We start from the raw sequence: 21,145 nt of genomic DNA on the forward strand, positions 1-21,145 counted from the left end.
TGGACTTATTAAGAGTTTTATTATTTATTTTGTTATTTAATATTTTTAGTCTGGGTTTTTGAGACAGGCTCGCTGAGCGGTGGTGGCACACGCCTTTAATCCCAGCACTAGGGAGGCAGAGGCAGGTGAATTTCTGAGTTCGAGGCCAGCCTGGTCTACAGAGCGAGTTCCAGGACAACCAGGGCTACACAGAGAAACCCTGTCTCGAAAAAAAAAAAAAAAGAGAGAGAGACAGGCTCTCCTGTAGCCCAGGTTTGCAACATGTATTTTAATGACTTGGGAGTATGACGGAGGACTATGAAGTAAAGTGGATGGTCTGACTTCTTGGTTTACAGAACTATTTGTAGCTCTGTTTTAATTTAATAAAATCCATACCATACAGTGGTTAATATGAATATTCTGTGGCCATGGCCTTTCAGAATATTCTTTCAGAAGGTGTTTGGTTTTGGACCCTGGGATGTGGGACTGAGGTGCACATTTTACACATCAAAGCAGACCTGGCCTTCAGGTTCTCCCAGCATCCTTCAGTCCCTATCCAGTGTGCCCTGCCCTCAACCCGGACTTTCCAGCGCATAGGCTGAGCCACCATTGCCTGGCCAACAATTGATTTTTAATATGAATATCAATACAGTTCTTTAGGGAAAGGCACTGTCTCTTTAACAAATGGTGTTACGAAAATCAATATGTTTGTGTTGCAGAATAAAATTGGACTTTTAACTCACATCAAGGAAAAAAGTTACTAAAAATGGGGTCAAAGACTAAAGAAACTATTGAACTCATAGATGAGAGAGGCACAAGCTTGAATAAGTCAGCTCTCTCTCTCTCTCTCTCTCTCTCTCCTCAAACTATCTTTGAATTCAGTCCTCTTGACTCAGCCTCCCAAGGGCTGGGATTACAGGAATGCATTACCTTACCATATCCACTCCAGCCAATGTCTTCTTAGATGTGACATTAATATTGTAAGTGACAGAAGAAAACCTACTTGATTGAGATGCTCCCCTTAAGTCTTGGGCATATGAATACTTGGTCCTCATGGGTGGGATTGTTTGAGAAGGATTAGGAGGGGTGGCCTTGTTAGAGGAGGTGTGTCACAGAGGCAGCCACAGGGTTTCAGAAGTCTCCCATCATCCCAACTGCACTTGTTGGTTCCTGCTGCTTTAGCTGTTGTCTCTCAGCGGTTGCTCCATTCTCGTGGATGCTAACCCTCAGAAAATATAAGCCCAAAATAAGTTTTTAAAGTTGCCTCGGTCATGATGACCTTTTGTTTTGTCTTGTTTTGTTTGTTTTCTGAGACAAGGTTTCAGGGTTTCCCTGTGTAACAGCTCTGGCTGTCCTGGAAGTAGCTCTGTAGACCAGGCTGGCCTCCAACTTACAGAGATCTGCCTGCATGTGCCACAATCCCCCCACCCCCCAACATCTGATCTTGGTGTTTTATCTCAGCCATAGAAATGTAACTAAGACAATACATTGGACTTTATCAAGTTAAAAACTTTGGTTCTGCAGTGCTGGGAGTGTGACTCAGTGGTAGAGCACTGGCTTTGTGGGGACAGGGCCTGGAATCAGTCCTCGGTGGAAAAAGCTGCCCGTGGGTTGGATGTCCTCAAACTGTAAACCAAAGCAAATCTCTCCTCCTTTAAGAAGTTTCTCACATCTCTTGTCACCAGGACAAAAGACTGAAAAACAGTTGAGGAGCATTAGGGACATTTCCTTGTGCACAGCTGTGAAGGTTGGTATACAAGCTTTTATCAGCAATATGCTTTCCTTTATGAAATGTATTTGTATTTTCTATGTATGAGTGTTTTACCTGCAGGTATGAATGCCACTTGTATGCAGTGGTCATGGAGTGTAGAAGAGAGGATTATATTCTCTGGCACTGAAGTGATGGAATAAGGGGAAGCCACTACCTGGGCCCTTTGTAAGAGCAACAAGTGCTTTTAACTATAGAGCCATCTCTCCTGGCCCTGGTATATATTTTCATTTCACTTGGTATATTCCTAGAAAAAAAAATATGTGTATTACAATTGTTGCATCATTCGGTAACTCCATGCCTAACATTTTGAGAAATTATGAAACCAGCTTCCAGAATATCTGCGAGATCCTTTTGCCTCAGATCTAGAGTACCTGGGATGATAGGCACATGCTACTAGGCCAGCTCAAGTGACCTCATCTTAAGCCTGTAACTGGCAAAGATCCCTGTCCATATCAATTTCTTTTCATTTCTGTGCTAAAGAACCGTGACCAAAGGGGATTTGTGGAAGAGTGTTTATTTTGGCTTATGGTCCCAGAGGTGGGCTTTACAATGGAGTGCTGTTTACTTTGGCTTGCAGTCCCAGAGGTGGGCTTTACAGTGTCGGGGAGGTCTGGCAGCAGGTGACTGGAGATGAAAACTGAGAGATCACATCTCCACCCACACACAGAGAGCAGAGAGAGCAAACAGAAGTCCTCCAGTCCTACCCACAACAACATACTTCCTACAGCAAGGTTACATTTCCCAAATGTCCTATAACCTCCCCAAATTGCTCCATTGACTTAGGACCAAGTGTTCAAACAGCTAAGCCTCTGGCTTTCTCACACTGCCACACTGTCTTTCTTATCTGAGCTACATAAAAACTTGTGTCAGGCCGGGCGTGGTGGCGCACGCCTTTAATCTCAGCACTCAGGAGGCAGAGGCAGGTGGATTTCTGAGTTTGAGGCCAGCCTGGTCTACAGAGTGAGTTCCAGGACAGCCAGGGCTATACAGAGAAACCCTGTCTCAAAAAACCAAAAAAAAAAAAAAAAAAAAAAAAAAAAAAACAAAAACAAAAAGAAAAAAAAAACAAAAAAACATTTCCTTCTTTTAATCGTTTCTCTCGGCTATTTGTCAGAATGAAGAATAACACGCATAGTATTTGTATATCACCTACATGGTTATCTAGGATTAAAATAAATAGGCTCACAATATTTCTCAGGTCAGCCTGGAACTCATTATCTGCCCAGGATGGCCTCAGACTCCTGGTAAAAAAACTGCTTCAGGTTTTCCAGCCCTGGAGTTGAGGCAGGAGCCACCACACCCAACTCTTGAATATAATCTAAGTCAGTGGTTCTCAGCATGTAGGTCACAGTCCCTCTGATGGTCGAATGACCCTTTCACAGGGGTCACATGTCAGATACTTACATTATGATCCATAACTAGCAAAATTATAGTTATGATATAGCAACAGAAGAATTCTATGCTGGGGGTCAGCACAACTTGAGGAACTGCATTAAAGGGTCTCCACAGTTGGAAGGTTGAGGATCACAGTTCTAAGTCATCTCTAAACTACTTGCAGTTCTGGACACAATATAAAGACTCTAAGGTAGTTGTTATATTGTTTAGAGAATAATGACATGAAAGTCTGTACACATTCAAAACAGATGAGCTTGTCTTCAAATATTTTTGATAAGAAGTTGGTTGAACTTTAGAAGAAGAACCCATGGCTACAGAGGATCAGTTACGTGGAGGATCAGGATGCTAACTGTGACATTGCCAGCTGAACAGACATCCAGAAACCTAGAAAGACAGGCTTTTAAGGGAAGCAGAGGCAGGTGGATTTCTGAGTTTGGGGCCAGCCAGGTCTACAAAGTGAGTTCCAGGACAGTCAGGGCTACACAGAGAAACCCTGTCTCGGAAAAAAAAAAAAAAAAAAAAAAAAGCCCTTCCAAATGGCATACAGCTAACCATTTTTGTGATTGTCATTATTCTTCGATACTGACTCTTCCTGTCTTTTACTGTTTATTCACAAACTTTACTTTTTCCTGTTTTGGAATTTTACATAATTTGAATTGGAGGACTTTTTTTTTTTGAGACAGGGTTTCTCTGTGTGGCCCTGGCTGTCCTGGAACTCACTCTGTAGACCAGGCTGGCCTTGAACTCAGAAATCCGCCTGCCTGCCTCTGCCTCCCTTGTGCTGGGATTAAAGGCGTCTGCCACCACTGCCTGGCTAGGATTTTTTTTTTTAAGATTCATTTATTTTATTTATATGAATACACTGTAGCACCAGAAGAGGACATCAGATCCCATTACAGATGGTTGTGAGCCACCATATGGTTGCTGGGAATTGAACCCAGGACCTCTGGAAGAGCAGTCAGTGCTCTTAACCACTGAGCCATCTCTCCAGCCCCAAATTGGAGGATTTTAATAATTTTTCTCTCAAAATTATGTTTGTGAGGAACTAGGTGCTGTGGCAGGCACATGCCAGTGATCTTGGAAGGCTGATCTGGAGCATTTGAGGAAAGCCTGGGTTGCACAGTGAATTCAAGGCCTTCTTGTGCTATGTGGTGGGACTCTGTTGTTTGTGAAATCATTTGCATTGATTACATGACTGTATGCTTACTTAACTGAAATAATTGGGGTCCAGAGGTAAGAGCATTTTCTATACAAGCATGAGGACCTGAGCCCAGATCTCCACAGCTGTGTAAAAGCTGGGCATGGTGGCCATGCGTGCCTTTAACTCCAGTGCTGAGGAGTTGTGGGAGACAGGAGGATCACTGAGCTCCGCGGCTGCCGGTGCAGGTCAACAGTGGGGAGCTCCAGGTTCACTGAGAGACTCTGTCTTGAGGGAATAAGGCAGCAAGTGAGAGAGGAAGGTGCTTGATGGCCTCCGGCCTTCACATATACATGGCAAACATACCTGTACATGTACATGTACACACACACCACCACCATCAGGAAGATGGTTCAGTCATTGAAGTTTTTGCCATATAAGCATGAGGAACCGATCTCAGAACCCATGTAAAACCCATGCAGAACCCATGTAAAATGCATAGCTCTGATCCCAGTGCTGGGGAGGTGGGGATAGGCATCTCCCTGGAGTTTGTTGGATAGCTAGTCATCTCGTGTTAAAGAACTTCAGAACCAGTGAGAGAACTTGTCTCAAAAAATAAGGTTGGACTTTGATTACAGAAATCAATCTGGAGCTGACTTGAAAACGCCCTTCCTCCTAGCTAGGATTGGATTGGAGGCCTGTTCCACAGGAGACAATTCATGCCTGGTTTTGTAAACTGGTCAAAAGCCCATAGCTTAGGGTGTCAAAAGTCATACTGTTGTCTTGTTAAGTGGACCTGTGGTCGAACTGCCTCCTAAATACTTATGTTTCTACATAGAGACTATTGATTGTTACAGTCAACGCTGACCAGGGAAGCTCTCTGCAATGGGCAGCAATTAATGCAGAGACTCATAGCTGGCCGATGTGCTAAGAATAAATAAGTGATCATTGAGTGCTCAGCTCAATCGGACATCTGTCTCAGACTGTCATCCTCTGACCCCTACAAGGCTAAAGAAACATCTAGGAAGAGGGGGCAGATAGAGTGTAAGAGGCAGAGGATGAGCAGAAGTGCTGTGAAATGCCATCCTCAGTGCTGTGGACCACGGCCATTGCACTCGTGAACTCACCTGCACAGGGTCAAGCCAACAAGAGAAGCCAACATAGGGGCTAGAGATAAGGCTTAGTGGTTAAGAATACTTGTTGCTCTTCAGGGGAGCTAGGTTCAATTTCCAGCACCCATATGATAACTCACAACCATCTTTAACTTCCAGGCACCCATTTGGTGCACATTTATGCATATAAAGTAAACTAAAAAGGAAAGAAAGAAAGAAGAGAAATGATATAAAGTGGGGAGGGAGCCCTAAAGGAGTGCCTGGGTTGAGTGGAAAGGGGGAGGTGGGGTGTATATGACCAAGATACATTGTTTACAGCTATGATATTGTCATAGAATAAGAGATACCCTATTACAAATTAGGTGGAGAGAAACTGAGAAAGGTACTTGAGGTAGACTTCTGACCTTCACAAGTACACACATGTATCCGAAAACGTGTGAACAAATATACACAAATATATCACACATCACACAAATTTAAATGTCAGATGTAGTCGTGTATACCTGTACTCACCATACTCAGGAGGGTGAGAGTTTGGGGCCAGCCTGGGCTACAGTTTTGCTGTCTCAAAACTAAAACCAAACAAGACAAAACAAAATCATCTCTGTTGATGAATATGTGGGCCATTTATTTGCTGTATAATGAAATATACTGCTGTAAATATTCTTGTGTATGTCTTATCTTTCACATACAATCTAATTGACAAGTAATTATTTCATGTTTTATTTCTTGATTTCCTTCAGAATGAGAATTACAACTTCTGTAGCTAATGAAGGCTTTGAGCATACGTTAGTTTTCTCTAGTACATATCTAGGAATGGCATCTGGTTGTTGGGTCTTAGGGTTTACATAAAAAATATGAAATGGGACTGGGGTATAGCTCAGTTGGTAGAGCACTTGCCTAGAAGGCACAAAGTTCTGGATTTGTAATCCTAGCATTTGGGAGGTAGGAGAATCAGGAATTCAAAGTTAGCTTGGGCTACATGAGAACCTGTCTTAAAAAAAAAAATTAAATGAATATGAAAATGTATATAATTCTGGTACTCTTTGCTTATTTCAAAATGGCCTTTCCAACTTTTGACATAGGGGCCTCTGAGAGTCCCTACCAGATGTGTGATCATTTCTGAGTGACCTTGGTCTTGAGGACCGGGTTGCAATCCTGATTACCAATGGCAATAAGTACGGTATACAGTCAGTGGAAGGAGTCCCATCTGTGGAGGACATCGCCATCTGCTATCTTTATGGCTCCTGCTTCCTATTCAGTCATTGCAACAGGACAGATGATTACTGAGTGGCCCTACTGGGGCCAAAGGTCTCCCTGCTGAGCGAGGATTTGCTCACTCAGGAAGGTTAGAAACCAGGGGGAGGGTGGAAACAGGCTTCATTTGTTCTGTCAAAGGCATACCAGGAGATGTTAATTGCTTAAAAGTCTAAATATAACCCCCCTTCATCTTAGTGGGACCTCAGGCAAAAGTACAAACAGATGACTACCTATTTAAAATTATAAACCATTCCAAAGAACTGTGAACCTTACTAGAGCCTAGTCTTCTACTTTGACTAAAGTCAAACCATTAATGACTATTATGGTTTGAATGTAGGCATCTGCAGTGACTCTGGAGCAGACTTGAGCTTAGAACTTTTAGAATCAGAATAAATGAAGAAGAAAAAGAAAGAAAGAAAGAAAGAAAGAAAGAAAGAAAAAGAAAAAGTAGGACCTAGTAGTGGTCCAACCCTGAAATCTCAGCTTCTCAGGAGGATGAAGCAGGATTGCAGACTCAAGGCTAACCTGGGCCATTTAGGGAGAGGGTGTTTCAAAATTAAAAAAACAGAACAAGAACTATTGCTATAGCTGAGTAGTGGAGTGCTTGCCTACTATGCTTAAGGTTAAATCCCCAGGACTGCAGGAGGGAGAAAAAAAGACTAGCATAGATCCCTGGCCTTTGGGGGTATGTGCACTTGAATAAGCTGGTGAGAGGAGCGTAAGCCCTGGCTGGGCTCCTGGTCTGTTGCTTGTCTTCCTTCTTTCCTCACCTGTCTTGCACCACGAAGGATCTGTGAACACACAGAGCAGCTCAAATGTGTAAGTGCTGTGCCACCTCCTCCAAATGCAGCTGCCCTCTGGCACGTTGAGAAACGTTTACACCCTGTCTTATAGAAAAATGAGAGACTACAGCTTCAGCTACCCAGGGAGGGAATTCTGGGCTCATAGGAAGGCAGGTGGACTTGGTCCTGAAGTGCCAGACTGTGTAGACCCCTTGCCCTAGGAAGGCAGCAAGGTCTGAATGAGGCTGGAAAGGAAAGTCTGGAGTCTCCGTATGGCTCTCTTGCCCAGGCAGAAGGGTGGCACTTTCTCCTGTCAAGAATGCAAGCACTGCGTCTGGCTGTATCTCCAACAGCTTCTCTGGGCTGATCACGTTAAAGTCAAACATAGTCGCTTAATGGAAAAAGTGCATTGGCTTGCACATCTGGGGACCAGACCAAGTTCTGGCCATAACAATTCTTCCTACTTTATATCCTCATTTAAACTTTTCTTAGCCGCTCTACTTTTCAAGGTTATGAGGTTAAGGGACTTTCTCAAGGACACACAACTAGGCAAAGTAGCGGCTGGGTTCGCGTGCACCCAGGGTCTCCTCACTCAGCTTGATATTTTTGTCTGTGTCCTGGGAGCCAAGAGCTTGCACAGTCTTCGTCTTTGCAGCCGCCAGTCTCCAACACCCATAGCTCTCTCATCAGCCTCCCTCTGGCTCCCAGGCCCCGGACCCCTCCTCCCTGGTCTCCCTCCCTCCTGAGGCCCCGCCCCTCCCTTAGGCCAGCGTCACGTGCCGTCCCATCCCCCCGCGCCTGCGCACTGCTTATTTCCCGCTGTCAGGATGAGGAGGCGGAGGTCGGCGCTCCGGTCCGTCTCTGCCCGAGGCTGTGGCGGCGCCGGCGGCTCCAGCCTTAGCGGTTCCTCCCTGGGCGGCGGTGGCCGCGGCTCGGTCGACGCCTCCTCCGCCAGCTGAGCCCGCGGCATCCCGGGACGCCGCTTCCCCGCCCATCCCCGTTCTCCGAGGCCGCCCACTGGCCATGGCGCAGCCGGGCCCGGCTCCCCAGCCTGACGGTGAGGCGCCCACCATGGCGGGCGCGGCCTGCCCGGCGCAGCGTCGTGGGGGCCCTTGGGGGCAGGAAGGGCACGCGCGCGGGCCCGGGGGTGACCCACGGACTGGAGGCGGGGGCGCGCGGGCGACGCGTGCTGGGGCAGCCGGGCTGGGGAGGGAGAGGGAGGCGCGCGCGGGCGGCCGCGGGGAAGGGCGTGGGGAGGCTGCAGGGAGGGAGCCGGCGGAGAGGAAGGTGCGGTGGGATCAGCACGTGGGTTCCTCGGGTGGGGAGGATGGAAATGGAGAGCATGTGCTATATTCCTTAAAGAAAACGCGAGCCCTCGCCTTGGTAGTGGCCGTGTGCCCTCTCGCCCCACCTCCGCTCCCGCCTCCTCAGGCCACGCTCCAGCGCTCTTTGCACCGGACTTGTAAAAGTAACTGTGATCCTAAGCATTGGGTAGCATTCTTTTGAGTGGTTGTGTTGCTTCATGGTAAGGCCGGGCTCATATCTTAGTCTCTTAGGGCCTCAGTTTCTGACGAACGAAGAGCGCTTGATTCATGTCTCTTTATCGAGAAAGATGGGCAAGTCTTGGGCCAGGCGATAAAGATGGCAACGTTCATCTGTAAAAGGATAGTTTAGTATTATTTCGAGAGTGTTAGGGATGAAAAGGTGCTCGAGTGGGCCGAAATCGAGGAGTCAATCGTCTTCTCCATTCCGTCTCTACCGTTCAAGCGATGGGGTCTCACTTTGTGGACCATGATGACCTGAAACTCCTGAGCTATCCTGCCTCAGTTTCCTGAGTAGCCAAGACTTAGACGTGCAGGACAGACTGTCTTAATAATGCTCATATTGGAAGAAAAAAAGGGCCTTGTTCTAAATAAGCCATGATGGTTATTAGAACCCTTTATGACCTTTAAACCGACTGAGCTCTGCCCCAGAGTTTTGACCACATTGTTTCAGGTGTTGTTGTCGTCAACCGGGAGTTATGTTTGGAAAGAATGTGCTCCGTCCTTGGCAAGATCTTACTGTATCTAGTTGGGAAAGTTCTTTCAGGTGTACTTTTCTAATTGGCTTTTGTGCTTAGCATCTTTACCTGTAAGTAGAATGTTGGGATGTGGTGGTTGGCTCAGGAGGTTCTTGGCCTTTTCCAAGAGTAGTCTCTTGAAATGATCTTTTGTGAAAACCTCTGTTTGTTCTTGCGGTAGGGGAACTGGAAACAATGTTATCAGATTTTGAGACTCTTGCTGCTCTCTGGGAAGTGTTCTCTAAAGATTGTTAGCCTCTAGTTTTGGGTTTTGTTAGTTGCCTAAGGGGTAATGTCCAGCCTAGACTTTAACTTGCTCGATGTTTCTATTCCAATAAAGAGAAGGGAGGTGTTTCTGGTGGGCTGTCAGGAAACAGGGATGTTTTTTGGACCTTCTTTTAACTCTCACCTTTTGTATTTGGTGTCAGGGAGGAAAACTTTACAAACCCTCCTTGTTACTGCAGACAGAGGCAGAATACAGAGAAAGCTCTGACTTCTGGTAGGTATGCTTAACTGGCTGCTGCCTTCCTTTGCTTTCCATGGACAACTCAGGTGACATGAGTCTGGACTCTTAATTTCCTGCCTCTTTCAATATATGAAATGGTCTTCCCTGCAAATAGGCAGAAGTGACTAAGCACTTCGCAGAAGCGAGGAAAACATTAGCTTTGAGGAATCTCATGTTCTTGCTATTCTCAGTGCAGGTTTACTTCCTATTTTTCAAAATTTAAGACTATGGAATGAGATTAAGTAAAATTTTTAAGTATACGTTAATGTAAATGGACAAAGGTATCTATCAGTTCATGAAAGGGGAGAGAATTTGGTATGTTTGAGTTCTTTGTGCCAATGTCTGCTTACAAGTTCATCTTGCGGAATTAATTGTTCTCTTTAGTTGAGTTCATATTGACAACTTTAATTAGAAGCGCACTTGAATTTTTTAGACCTGCTGAGTTAAAAAACAAAATTATTGGAAAATTCCTTTGCACCAGACCAACAGTAAAACATAACTGCTTCGTCCGCTTTCCCGTCATTTCAGAAGCAGTGCCGAATCTTTTTTCTTTTTGACATATTTTCTTTGTTTTTTTCATGAGGATATTAAGGCATATTAAGAGTAGATTTGTTGGGCAGTGGTGGCGCATGCCTTTAATCCCAGCACTTGGGAGGCAGAGGCAGGTGGATTTCTGAGTTCGAGGCCAGCCTGGTCTACAAAGTGAGTTCCAGGACAGCCAGGGCTCTACAGAGAAACCCTGTCTTGAAAAATCAAAAAAAAAAAAAAAAAAAAAGGAGCTTTGTGTATAATTGGCAAGACAAGATGTAACCTTTTTTTCTTATTTCATAATTTTTGAAGGTTTTAGTTTTAATGGAGCACTTTGATGGATGCCAATTAAGTTATTTTCCATTGAGAATTCAAAGACAAGTATAAAAACTCTCAGATTTCAGTTTAAGCTAAACTACATTTTAGAAGCATTTGTCCTGATTTTACTTCATTAAAATTAAAATTTTAAAAATGACATTTATTTGTGTGTGCTTGTGTACATGCCTTGAGCATGTGTGTGGCTGTCAGAGGACAACCTTTGGGAGTTGGTCCTCTCGCTTCATCATGTGGGCGCTGGGAATTGAACTCATTGGGCTTAATAGCACTCATGTTTACATGCTGAGTGATGCCACTGGCCTTTTCTTTTGTTTTTGTATAATCCCACCATAAGAAATTGAATGTGGGGCTGGAGAGATGGTTCAGTGGTTAAGAGCAATGGCTCTTCTTCCAGAGGACATTAGTTCAATTCCCAGCAACCACATGGTGGTTCACAACCTTCTGTAATTAGGTGTGATGCCCTCTCTGTCATGCAGACATACAAGAAGACAGAACATGCAATATACATAAATAAATAATTAAACAAAAGTTTTATGTTCGAAAAAAGGATTTTGAATGTTTTCCCATAAAGAAAATGATAAATATTTGATGGTATAGCTATATTTAACTTCATTTATACATTTCATCATATATGCTAGTTTCAAAACATTGCAGAGCACCCCTATTGATGCTTTTACTTTATTTTTATGTACATGAATGTTTTTGCTTATATGTGTGTGTAGCATGTGCATGTCTGGTCCTCTTGGAAGCCAGAAGAGGGCATCTGCTTCCCCTGGGACTAGAGTTACAGATGGTTGTGGCTGGGAATTGAACGGGAGTGTCCTCTGGAAGAGCAGCCAGTGCTTTTATCAGCTGAGCCATCTCTCCAGCACTTCATTGATGCTTTAATATAGTAGAACAAAAGGTATTTTAAGAAGTAGAAGTGTGGGGCTGGAGAGATGGCTCAGTGGTTAAGAGCACTGACTGCTTTTCCAAAGGTCCTGAGTTCAAATCCCAGCAACCACATGGTGGCTCACAACCATCCGTAATGAGATCTGACACCCTCTTCTGGTGCATCTGGAGACAGCTACAGTGTACTTAGATATAATAATAAATAAATCTTAAAAAAAAAAAAAAAGAAGAAGAAGAAGAAGTGTGGCCGGGCATGGTGGCGCATGAATTTAATCCCAGCACTTGGGTGGTAGAGGCAGGCAGATTTCTGAATTTGAGGCCAGCCTGGTCTACAGAGTGAGTTCCAGGACAGCCAGGGCTATACAGAGAAACCCTGTCTTGAAAAACCAAAAAAAAAAAAAAAAAAAAAAAAAAAAGTAGAAGTGTATTCTCCCCATTTCTCAGAGTTGAGATTTCTGTTCTGCTTTTTATTCATAGTTACCCAGACGTGTTACTTTTAATCCCTGAAATAGATACATATTACATACACAGACCTACAACTTTCTTATCTCACTTAAACTTTATTAATCATTATTATGTATGTGTGTAAATGGTCATATGGCTGTGTGGTATGCCATAACTGTTGCAAGTACTGTCTCAAGAAATCTTCACATTAGTGAGGTGGGTGTTATTGTAACTTAGTGCTCCTAGATGAAGAAACTGAAGCACAGAGAAATTGAACATGTAAGTTAGAGAGTCAGGAGTTAAACACACAACTTCTGATGCCAGGGCCCTCAGGTTTGTTTACCAGATCAGACAGATACTGTCTGTTTTTGTATTATATATATCTCTGCCTCATTCTTACTGTTCCATCAGGTGTGTAGCATGCATGGGATATTTGTTTGTTTTTCATTATTTTAATCATTTTTTTACTATTTGTGTATGCATATTTTGCCTACATATGTCAGTCCCTTTTACCCACAGAGGCCAGAAGGGATTGAATCCCTGGGATTGGAATTACAGATGGTTATGTGTTACCTTGTGAGTGCTAGGGATTGAATCCTGTTCTGTGCAAGAGCAATCAGTGCTCTTAACCGCAAAGCTATCTTTCCAGTTCCTGTTTTTTTTTTTAAAAAGATTTATTTATTTATTTATTATATATAAGTACACTGTAGTTGTCTTCAGATACTCCGGAAGAGGGAGTCAGATCTCATTACGGGTGGTTTTGAGCCACCATGTGGTTGCTGGGATTTGAACTTCGGACCTTCGGAAGAGCAGTCGGGTGCTCTTATCCACTGAGCCATCTCACTAGCCCCCAGTTCCTGTTTTTATTTTTATTATTGAGACAGGGTCCCACTCTAGTCCAGCTGGCCCCCAATTTATGATGACTTCCTGTTTTATCCTCTGGAATATTGGGTTACAGGCATTAGACGCCCTGCCTGGCTGTGCTTCCATTGATGGGACCTCAGACATGCTAAACAAGCATTACACTGAGCTGTATGTTTAGTTTTGAGACAAGGCCTCACTCTAGCACAGGCAGGCTTTGAATTTAAGATCCTCCTGCCTCAGCCTCCTTAGTAGTTGGAGTTGCAGGCCTGCAAGCCAGTATTCTTGCTTTTATATTTGTGAAACTACTGAGTTAAAGGACATATTCAGAGTGATTTAAATGTTAAAGCTGCTGCTAGGTTAAGATAGGCTAAAAAAAAAAAAATATCAGTTTGCATACCTGCCAGGGTATATGAGAAGGTAGATTTCTCCCTTAAAGGCTCTGGATGACTATTGTTTTAAATTTGTCTTCTGATAGATTAAAAAGAGTCTATTTTGTTTCTACCTATCAGTCTGTTTGTCTAACTCTTGTCTCTCTGTGTGTCCTCTACCCAACCCCTCTCTGACTCTTAACACTCTTGTTAAGTAGCTTAAGTTAGTCTTGAATTCTTCTATGTAGCTCTTGTTCACCTCAAACTGCCACTAGTCCCGCCTCATCTCCTAAATGCTGGGATTACAGGCATGCCCATTATGCCTGAGGTATTCTTTAATTAACACTCTGGTGCCTAGAGTATGCCAACCCCTCTGTTAGTCACTAAGATATACAGAGATAAGACAAACCCCAGACTTAGGCTCTGTTCCTAGGCAGTCATTTAGTCATTAATTAGACTATTTCACAGCCAGGTGTAAAAGCATTTATTCAATTCTTACAAATGTGAATTACTTGCCAGGCACAATTCTCCATAATTATAATCCATCAGTGGACATGAGAGGTAATAAATAGTCCTGTCCTAATGAAAGAAAAATACTAGACATACACAAGTTACATTAATAATAAGTGTTCTGCAAAAAAGCAAGAGATCATAGTCCAAGGAAGCAATGGACTAGTTTTATTTATTTTTATTACTTATATGTTTATGTGTTTATGAGGTTATGAGAATAGGTTTATATGTACATAGGTGCCCACGGAAGCCAGAAAGAGGGTGTTAGATTTCCAAGAGCTATAGTTACAGACAATTTGTACTACCTGATGTGGATGCTAGGAGCTGATCTTGGGTCCTCTGCAAATGATCTGCTAAGCCTTCTCTCTTGCCCTGGGGTTGGTTTTAAATGAAATGATCAGAGTAGTGATACTCTGATACAGACGAAATCTTTGCAGAGACTTGAAGGACATAGTAGAATTAGCCAGGAAGATATCTGGAGGAAGAGAAGTGTTATAAAGAGATCCAATTTTGCAAAAGCTTTGAGGGAGTGTGTCTGACATATTTGAAGAGGCCATTGTGATTGGGATGTTAGGAGAGTGAGGGGTGATAGTAGTAGGATGTGAGATCACAGAGATAATGGGGTGAGGGCCATGGGGCCCTAGACACATTTTAAAGATTGCCTTTCTCTGTGGGTAAAGAGTAGTGAGTGAATCAATCCATTTCACTATGGGCAACTTGAAAAGGCTTTCAGCAGGCTGGAGAGATGGCTCAGTGGTTAAGAGCACTGATTGCTCTTTCAAAGGTTCTGAGTTCAATTCCCAGCATCCACTTGGTGGCTCACAACCGTCTATAATGGGATCTGATGCCCTCTCTCTGAAGACAGCTATGATGTACTCATATAAATAATATAAATAAATCAACATTTAAAAAAAAAGAAAAAAAGAAAATGCTTTAAGCAAAAGAGTGATATTATGGGACAAAGCAAAAAAGGTGCTGAGTCCTGGCCATGATGGCTCGAGCTTCGAGCTTCTAATTCTAGTACTAGGAGGCTGAAGTAGAAGGCCCACTACAAGGTTTGAGGCCAACCTGGGCTACAGAGTAAGAAACTCCCTCTAAAAAGAAACAAACAAAATAAAAAAAATCCCAAGTCTTGGGATTGCTGGACTGGCAGTAGGGCTTTAGGGCCTGAGTCTAGGAAAGGTGATGGAGTCTGGTTTAAGATGATTGATAGCCTGTGGGGTTTGCTGATGAATTGGATGTTTGGCAGCTGATAGAGGAGTCAAGGAGTCTCAAGGAGGCAACACAGCGCTTTTGAGGTGTTGGGCCATTTAGAGGAGGTAGTCCTGGTGTTGCTGTCTGATGATGATCAGGAGTCCCTTTCTTGAAGCACTAGGCTGAATGAGAAGGTACGGGGTGTTAGTGACCTGGGTAGTTTTTATCCTTAGAGGCGAAAGAGATATTGTTGAAGGGTTTGAAGCAGGTAGATGACCTGGTAGCTTAAGAAAGTGTATTGATTCACTTGTTCATTTCCACAGAGCTGTGGAGTGAACCCAGGCTCTTTCTGTATACCAGGCAAGTGTTCTATCGCTGAACCTTAGCTGATTATATAGTTTTTCAGGTTTGGCATGCTTTATTACTTAATTAAAAAAATATTCAGTGGTTTGGGGGATGCGTCTTATGCATACCATAGGGCTTCTATGGAGGTCAAAGGACAATTTGTGAGAGATGGTTTTCTCTTTCTACCTCTGTACCAGTTCCAGGGATCAAACTCAGCTAGGCTTGTGTGGCTAGCTACTTCATTCATTGAACTATCTTGCTGGCCCTAATTGGTTAAGTTCCTTGTGCAGATTGACTGTTATAACTTTCTCCACTTTATTTTATGAGACGGAGTCTCTCACTGAACCTGGCACTTGCTGGTTGGCTTAACTTGCTGGTCAGTAAGCCCCAGACATCTTCCTGTCTTTTCCTCCCAAGAGTTGGGTTATAGATTTGAGTCTTTGACTTGCTTTTTGTGGGGATGACAGGGAGCTGAACTTGGGTCTTTCTGCTTGTGTGGTAAATATTTTTAACTGAGCCATCTCCTCAGCTTCCCTTTCTTGTTAATTTAGATGAGCTCTCTGAAAATTGTAGTAGCTTTTTGCTATGTATTAGATATTTTGTTCTCCTAGGTTGGTACTTATCTATTGTTTTGTTTTGTTTATTGTGCAGAAAGCAATTTTGTGGTCTGACCTTTTTTAAGTTTATGGTCACAAGGTTTCTGGCTTAGAAGGACTCCCCCCAACCCCCATCTATCAGGTCAAAAAAAATTCCTATTCCCAGTGCTTTTATAGTAATTTTTTGTTTAGAACTTTAATCTACCTGGATCTACTTCTATCCACATCCCCCACAGGGTTTCTCTGTGTAGCCTGGCTGTCCTGGAGCTCACTCTGTAGACCAGGCTGGCTTTGAACTCAAGAGATCCACCTGCCTGACTTGCTTCTCCCTTCTGGGTGTTGGCATTAAAGGCATGTCAACCCTGCCCAGCTTTATTTTAAAATTTGAAAGGGAAAGTTTAATATAAAGAGTTAATAGGTCACCTAGAGGAGAAAAGAAAACCTTAAAGAAGATAATACTATAGCAGTACTAGACGTGAACAGTTTCTGCTTCCAGGGCTGAGGTCACAGATCTAAGAAAGGAATCCAATTCGGTTCCTACGCAAGAGCACTATGCACTCGTTGCTCCAGAGCCGTTTCTCCAGACTCTTCATGTATAGTCATTAAATTGAGTTTAATCTTTATAAGAGTATCTGTAAATTTTTATTGTTTATTTTTGTGTAGGACAATTGTGCCAGGTAATGGTATGTTTGGGGAATATAAAAATGAATGCTACACAGCCTGCCTTCCTAGACATTTTGATTTAGTGAAGCAATACCCTTGGACTGAGAAAATGCCCAGTAAGATAGATAGTGGTAGTCTAATTGGTAGTATAAATTCTGTTCCTCCTGGAGAGGAAAGCTTGTTGCCTCTTTATTTTAACTGGATTTGTGTTTTATTTTTCTTTTAATTTAAGTGTGGTTTGCTCTAATATAACTAGCTTTAGTTTTGTTGGTTAGGACCACCCAGAAGAAATCCCAAGCATTCTTTTGCATGTCATTCTGAGGCAGTTTGATGGTAATGTATGTTCTTTCTAAATATTTGGTTATTGCTTCCATTACATGACTATAATCTACTTGCCATTCTTTTTTTTTTTTTTTCCCCCCAAGACAGGGTTTCTCTGTGTAGCCCTGGCTGTCCTGGAACTCACTTTGTAGACCAGGCTAGCCTCAAACTCAGAAATCCACCTGTCTCTGCCTCCCGAGCGCTGGGATTAAAGGGGTGTGCCACCACGTCCGGCTGCCATTCTTTAGATTCTTTTCAGGCAGATTCCAATTGTTAGTAATTTTTAGTGCAATTTGAAATATGGTGTTCTTTAGATAAACTTAACCTATGAGAAGTAGTAGGAAGTCATATAACTATTTACAAAAGGAGCCCTAGAGAGTGGTCAACTTTCTCATTTTATAAATGAATATAAGGCCTAAAGATGAAGTCATGGCTTGGAGTGGTGGCTCAGCAGTTAAGAATACTTGGTTGCTCTTCCAGAGGACCCAGGTTCAATTCTCAGCACCCACATGGCAGTTCACAACTGTCTGTAACTCCTCTTCCAGGGGATCTGACACCCTCACACAGACACATACATGCAGTTAAGAAACACCAATGTATATAAAATAAAAATAAGTAAATTGAAAAGAAGAGAGATGAAGTCACTTGTATTCTGACAGTAAGTGTTAGAACTTACAAGTTGAGCTGTCACTTTTCTTCAAAGTATTGCTTCTTTGATATAGAATACTTTCTTTAGAAGCCTCATTCTAATGTTTCCTGAAAAGAATCATTAAATTGAGAGAGGCTAATTACAGTCAGAACACACTAGAGTGTCTTGATATAATTAGCTCCATGCTGCAGGATTTCTCTCTCTAATCCTGGTTGTCCTGAATCTCTGTAGATCGAGCTAGCCTGGAACTCAAAAAAGATTGACCTATTTCCGCCTTACTAGTGCTCGGGTTAAAGGCAAGACCACCTAACCCAACCCAGTGCTTTCATTTTTTAAACAAGGGATTTATAGATAGTGGATGTTAGGATGTTACAGAATGTTGCTGCTGCTGCTGCTGCTTCTTCTTCTTCTTTTGGTTTTTCAAGACAGGGTTTCTCTGTATAGCCCTGGCTATCTTGGAACTCACTTTGTAGACCAGGCTGGCCTCAAACTCAAAAATCCGCCTGCCTCTGTCTCCCAAGTGCTGGGATTAAAGGTGTGCGCCACCACGCCTGGCTACAGAATGCTTCTTATGGAATATAAAGAGTCAGTGAATTAATTATGAAGAATTTTTGACAAATGAGGGAAGTAAGTTCATGGATGCATGAAATTTATCAAGATTGAATTAAGGAGAAATAGAAAATGTGAATAGTCCAGTAAGAAGATTGAATCAGTAAGTCTATCATAGTATAAAAGCCCAGGGTCTGACAACTCCACTGATGCCTTCCATCAAGTATCAAAAGGACTAATACAGTTTTGCAGGACTAATACAGTTTTGCTAAAACTCCTTTAAAATTTGGAAAAGACTTCTTTTTTAAGTTCTCTCTGTAATACTCTCATTACTCTATTGTCTAAACCAGACTTGGACACAAGAAAAAAGCCTGGCATGGTGCTAAATGCCAGTAATCCCAGCATCTAGGCACAAGTAGGTGGAGCCCTGAAAGTACAAGGGCAATATAGTGAGATCCTGTCTCAAAAAACAAGACAAAAGCTAAACTATTACTCTTGAACACAGATGCAGAAATCATCAGGAAGCTAATACAGAGCAAAATTCAGTGGCATATTAACAAAGATTATTCACCTGCTAAGTGGGATTCATTCAGAGGTGCAAGAATGGTTCACACAAATATAGGTGACCCCATCACGAGAAATAAAGGACAAAAGCCATAGAGTGATTATTTTAATAGATAGATGAAAAAGCATTTGCCAAAAGTCAATACCCCTTGGCAAAAACTCAACTCAAGGTGTAGAATTCACAACATAAGAACCACCAATTTTGACATAGCTAACATTCTGAATGGAAAAGTGTTGACACTGGAAAAAGACACAGATGGCCATTTTATTACTTGTATTTGACATAAAATGGCAAGTTCTATTCAGAGCAATAGGTATGAGAAAGCAATAAAAGGCATCCAAATTGAAAAGAAAGAGGTTAAACTGCAGGCTCAAAAATAGACTGCCACCAGAGTGTTTGGTTCTCAAAATAGCAATATTCAGAGGTGGAGTTTTGGAGGAAACGGTTGGATCATAGGGCTTTGCCTTTATCAGTTATTCTACTGATATCTTCATAATTCATGGTATTATTGAGAGGTGGAAGAACTAGGAGATGAGGTCTATCAGAGCAAGTAGGTTACTGGGAACAGGCCTTTGGAGGTTGTATCGTGTCTCAGGATTTCCATTTGTTATCTCCCTTCCTGGTTGCAGTGAAACATTCAGCTCTTCATGCCTTGTGCCATGATTCTGCCATAGCAACATGGCCTGAAACCTGAAACTGAGCCCAAATCAGTCTATAAATTGTTCCTCTCAGGTAGTAGTTACATTGGCAGAAACTTAACACACTTCTATTTAGAAAACTCCGAAGATGTGGCTGAGAGATTGTTCAGTGGTTTAGAGTACTGACTGCTCTTTCAGAGGACCTGTTTAATTACCAGTACCCACAGGGAAGTTCACAACTGTCTGTAACTCCAGTTCAGGAGTTTGACACCCTCACACACGTACATGCATGCAGGTAATAGATAGATTTTAAAAAGGTAAAAAACTCTGATGATGACACATCCAAACACACATACACACAGAACAAATTCAGGTGCAAGATATCAGGGTGATAGAAGTGGGGGGGGGGAGTTTGCTCAGTTGTAATTCAATCTCTAGTATTGCAAAAATAAACCAGTAAATAAGGAAAATAAAATAACTTTGTACCCTAAAAAACTCTAGTGTTTTTATGTATTAACTTCCCTCTACCTTAGAAAAAATAAGTTCCACTTAAAATAGCTACAGAAGATAATGGCAAAGGAAATGATCTATCTGGAAGCTAAAAATTATGAAACATTGTTGAAAGAGGATACAAATAAATGAAAGTATCCAGTGTTCATGGGTTGGAAGGATTAACATTGTTAAAAATGTCCACACTAAAAAAACATAGACAGTAGTGTGGTGGCAGTAGTGCAGGTGCAGTAGCATGCTTTTAATTCCAGCTCTGGGGAAGCAGAGGTAGGCAGATCTCTGAGTTCAATGCCTGCCTGGTCTATAGAGTGAGTTCCGGGACAGCCAGGGCTACACAGAGAAACCCTGGTGGGGTGGGGGTGGGCAACAAACCAAAAAACTCTCCAAATATAAGGAACTTAGTAGTAAGAAAATAACCCAATTAAAAAGGGGACAAGATATCTGAAGAGCTTTATTTTATTTTTTCTCCCAGAGACAGGCTTTCTTTGTGTAGCCATGGCTGTCCTGGGACTCACTCTGTAGACTAGTCTGGCCTCCAACTTAGAGATCCACCTGCCTATGCCTCCTGGATGCTGGAATTAAAGGTGTGACTATCAGTGCCAGGAAATGAACAGATTTTTCTTAAAAGAACACATACCGGCTGGAGAGATGGCTCAGTGGTTAAGAGCGCCGACTGCTCTTCCGAATGTTCTGAGTTCAAATCCCAACAACCACATGGTGGCTCACAACCATGAGATCTGATGCCCTCTTCTGGTGCACCTGAAGACAGCTACAGTGTGCTTAGATATAATAATAAATAAACCTTAAAAACAAACAAACAAACAAAAAGCCACATAAAAAATTCCCAGTCTCACTAATCATCAAGGAATGCAAAGAAACCACAGTGAGATAATATGTCACTCTAGTTAGAACACAGTTCTCAGAAAGACATACCGTTGTAAGCATGATAGGCAATGAAGAAAAGAAAGTGCCTATTCCCTGTTAGTGAGAATGTAAATAATAGCTATTGTGGCAAAACAGCATAGAGGGTCCCCACAAAGTTAAAAAAGAAGCACCACGTTATAACTCTGAGGTATAGGTATCCAAAGTACATGTGATCAGTATATGAAAGAGAGTTAAGTTACATTACCTTGTCTTTTGTAACACCTCACACAATCTGTGTGTATATTGAAA

The 21,145-nt window shown here is 42.5% G+C and overlaps 1 protein-coding gene across 5 annotated transcripts in view; it reads left to right on the top strand.

The window, feature by feature from the left end:
• Window positions 1-8,209: 8,209 nt before the first annotated feature.
• The window catches only part of Rabep1 (rabaptin, RAB GTPase binding effector protein 1), a 98,382-nt gene continuing 85,446 nt past the window's right edge, over window positions 8,210-21,145 (top strand). For 3 of the 5 annotated variants that reach the window (NM_019400.3, NM_001291142.1, NM_001291141.1), the window contains exon 1: window positions 8,247-8,494. In NM_019400.3, the coding sequence (NP_062273.2) occupies window positions 8,461-8,494 (34 nt within the window). In that variant the 5' untranslated portion in view covers window positions 8,247-8,460. Of the gene's footprint in view, window positions 8,495-9,924; window positions 9,996-21,145 lie in introns of all 5 variants that reach the window. The other 2 variants (NM_001291143.1, XM_006533750.4) reach the window with 2 other exon arrangements.

The sequence above is a fragment of the Mus musculus genome, chromosome 11, assembly GCF_000001635.26.
Source record: "Mus musculus strain C57BL/6J chromosome 11, GRCm38.p6 C57BL/6J".
NCBI lineage: Eukaryota > Metazoa > Chordata > Mammalia > Rodentia > Muridae > Mus > Mus musculus.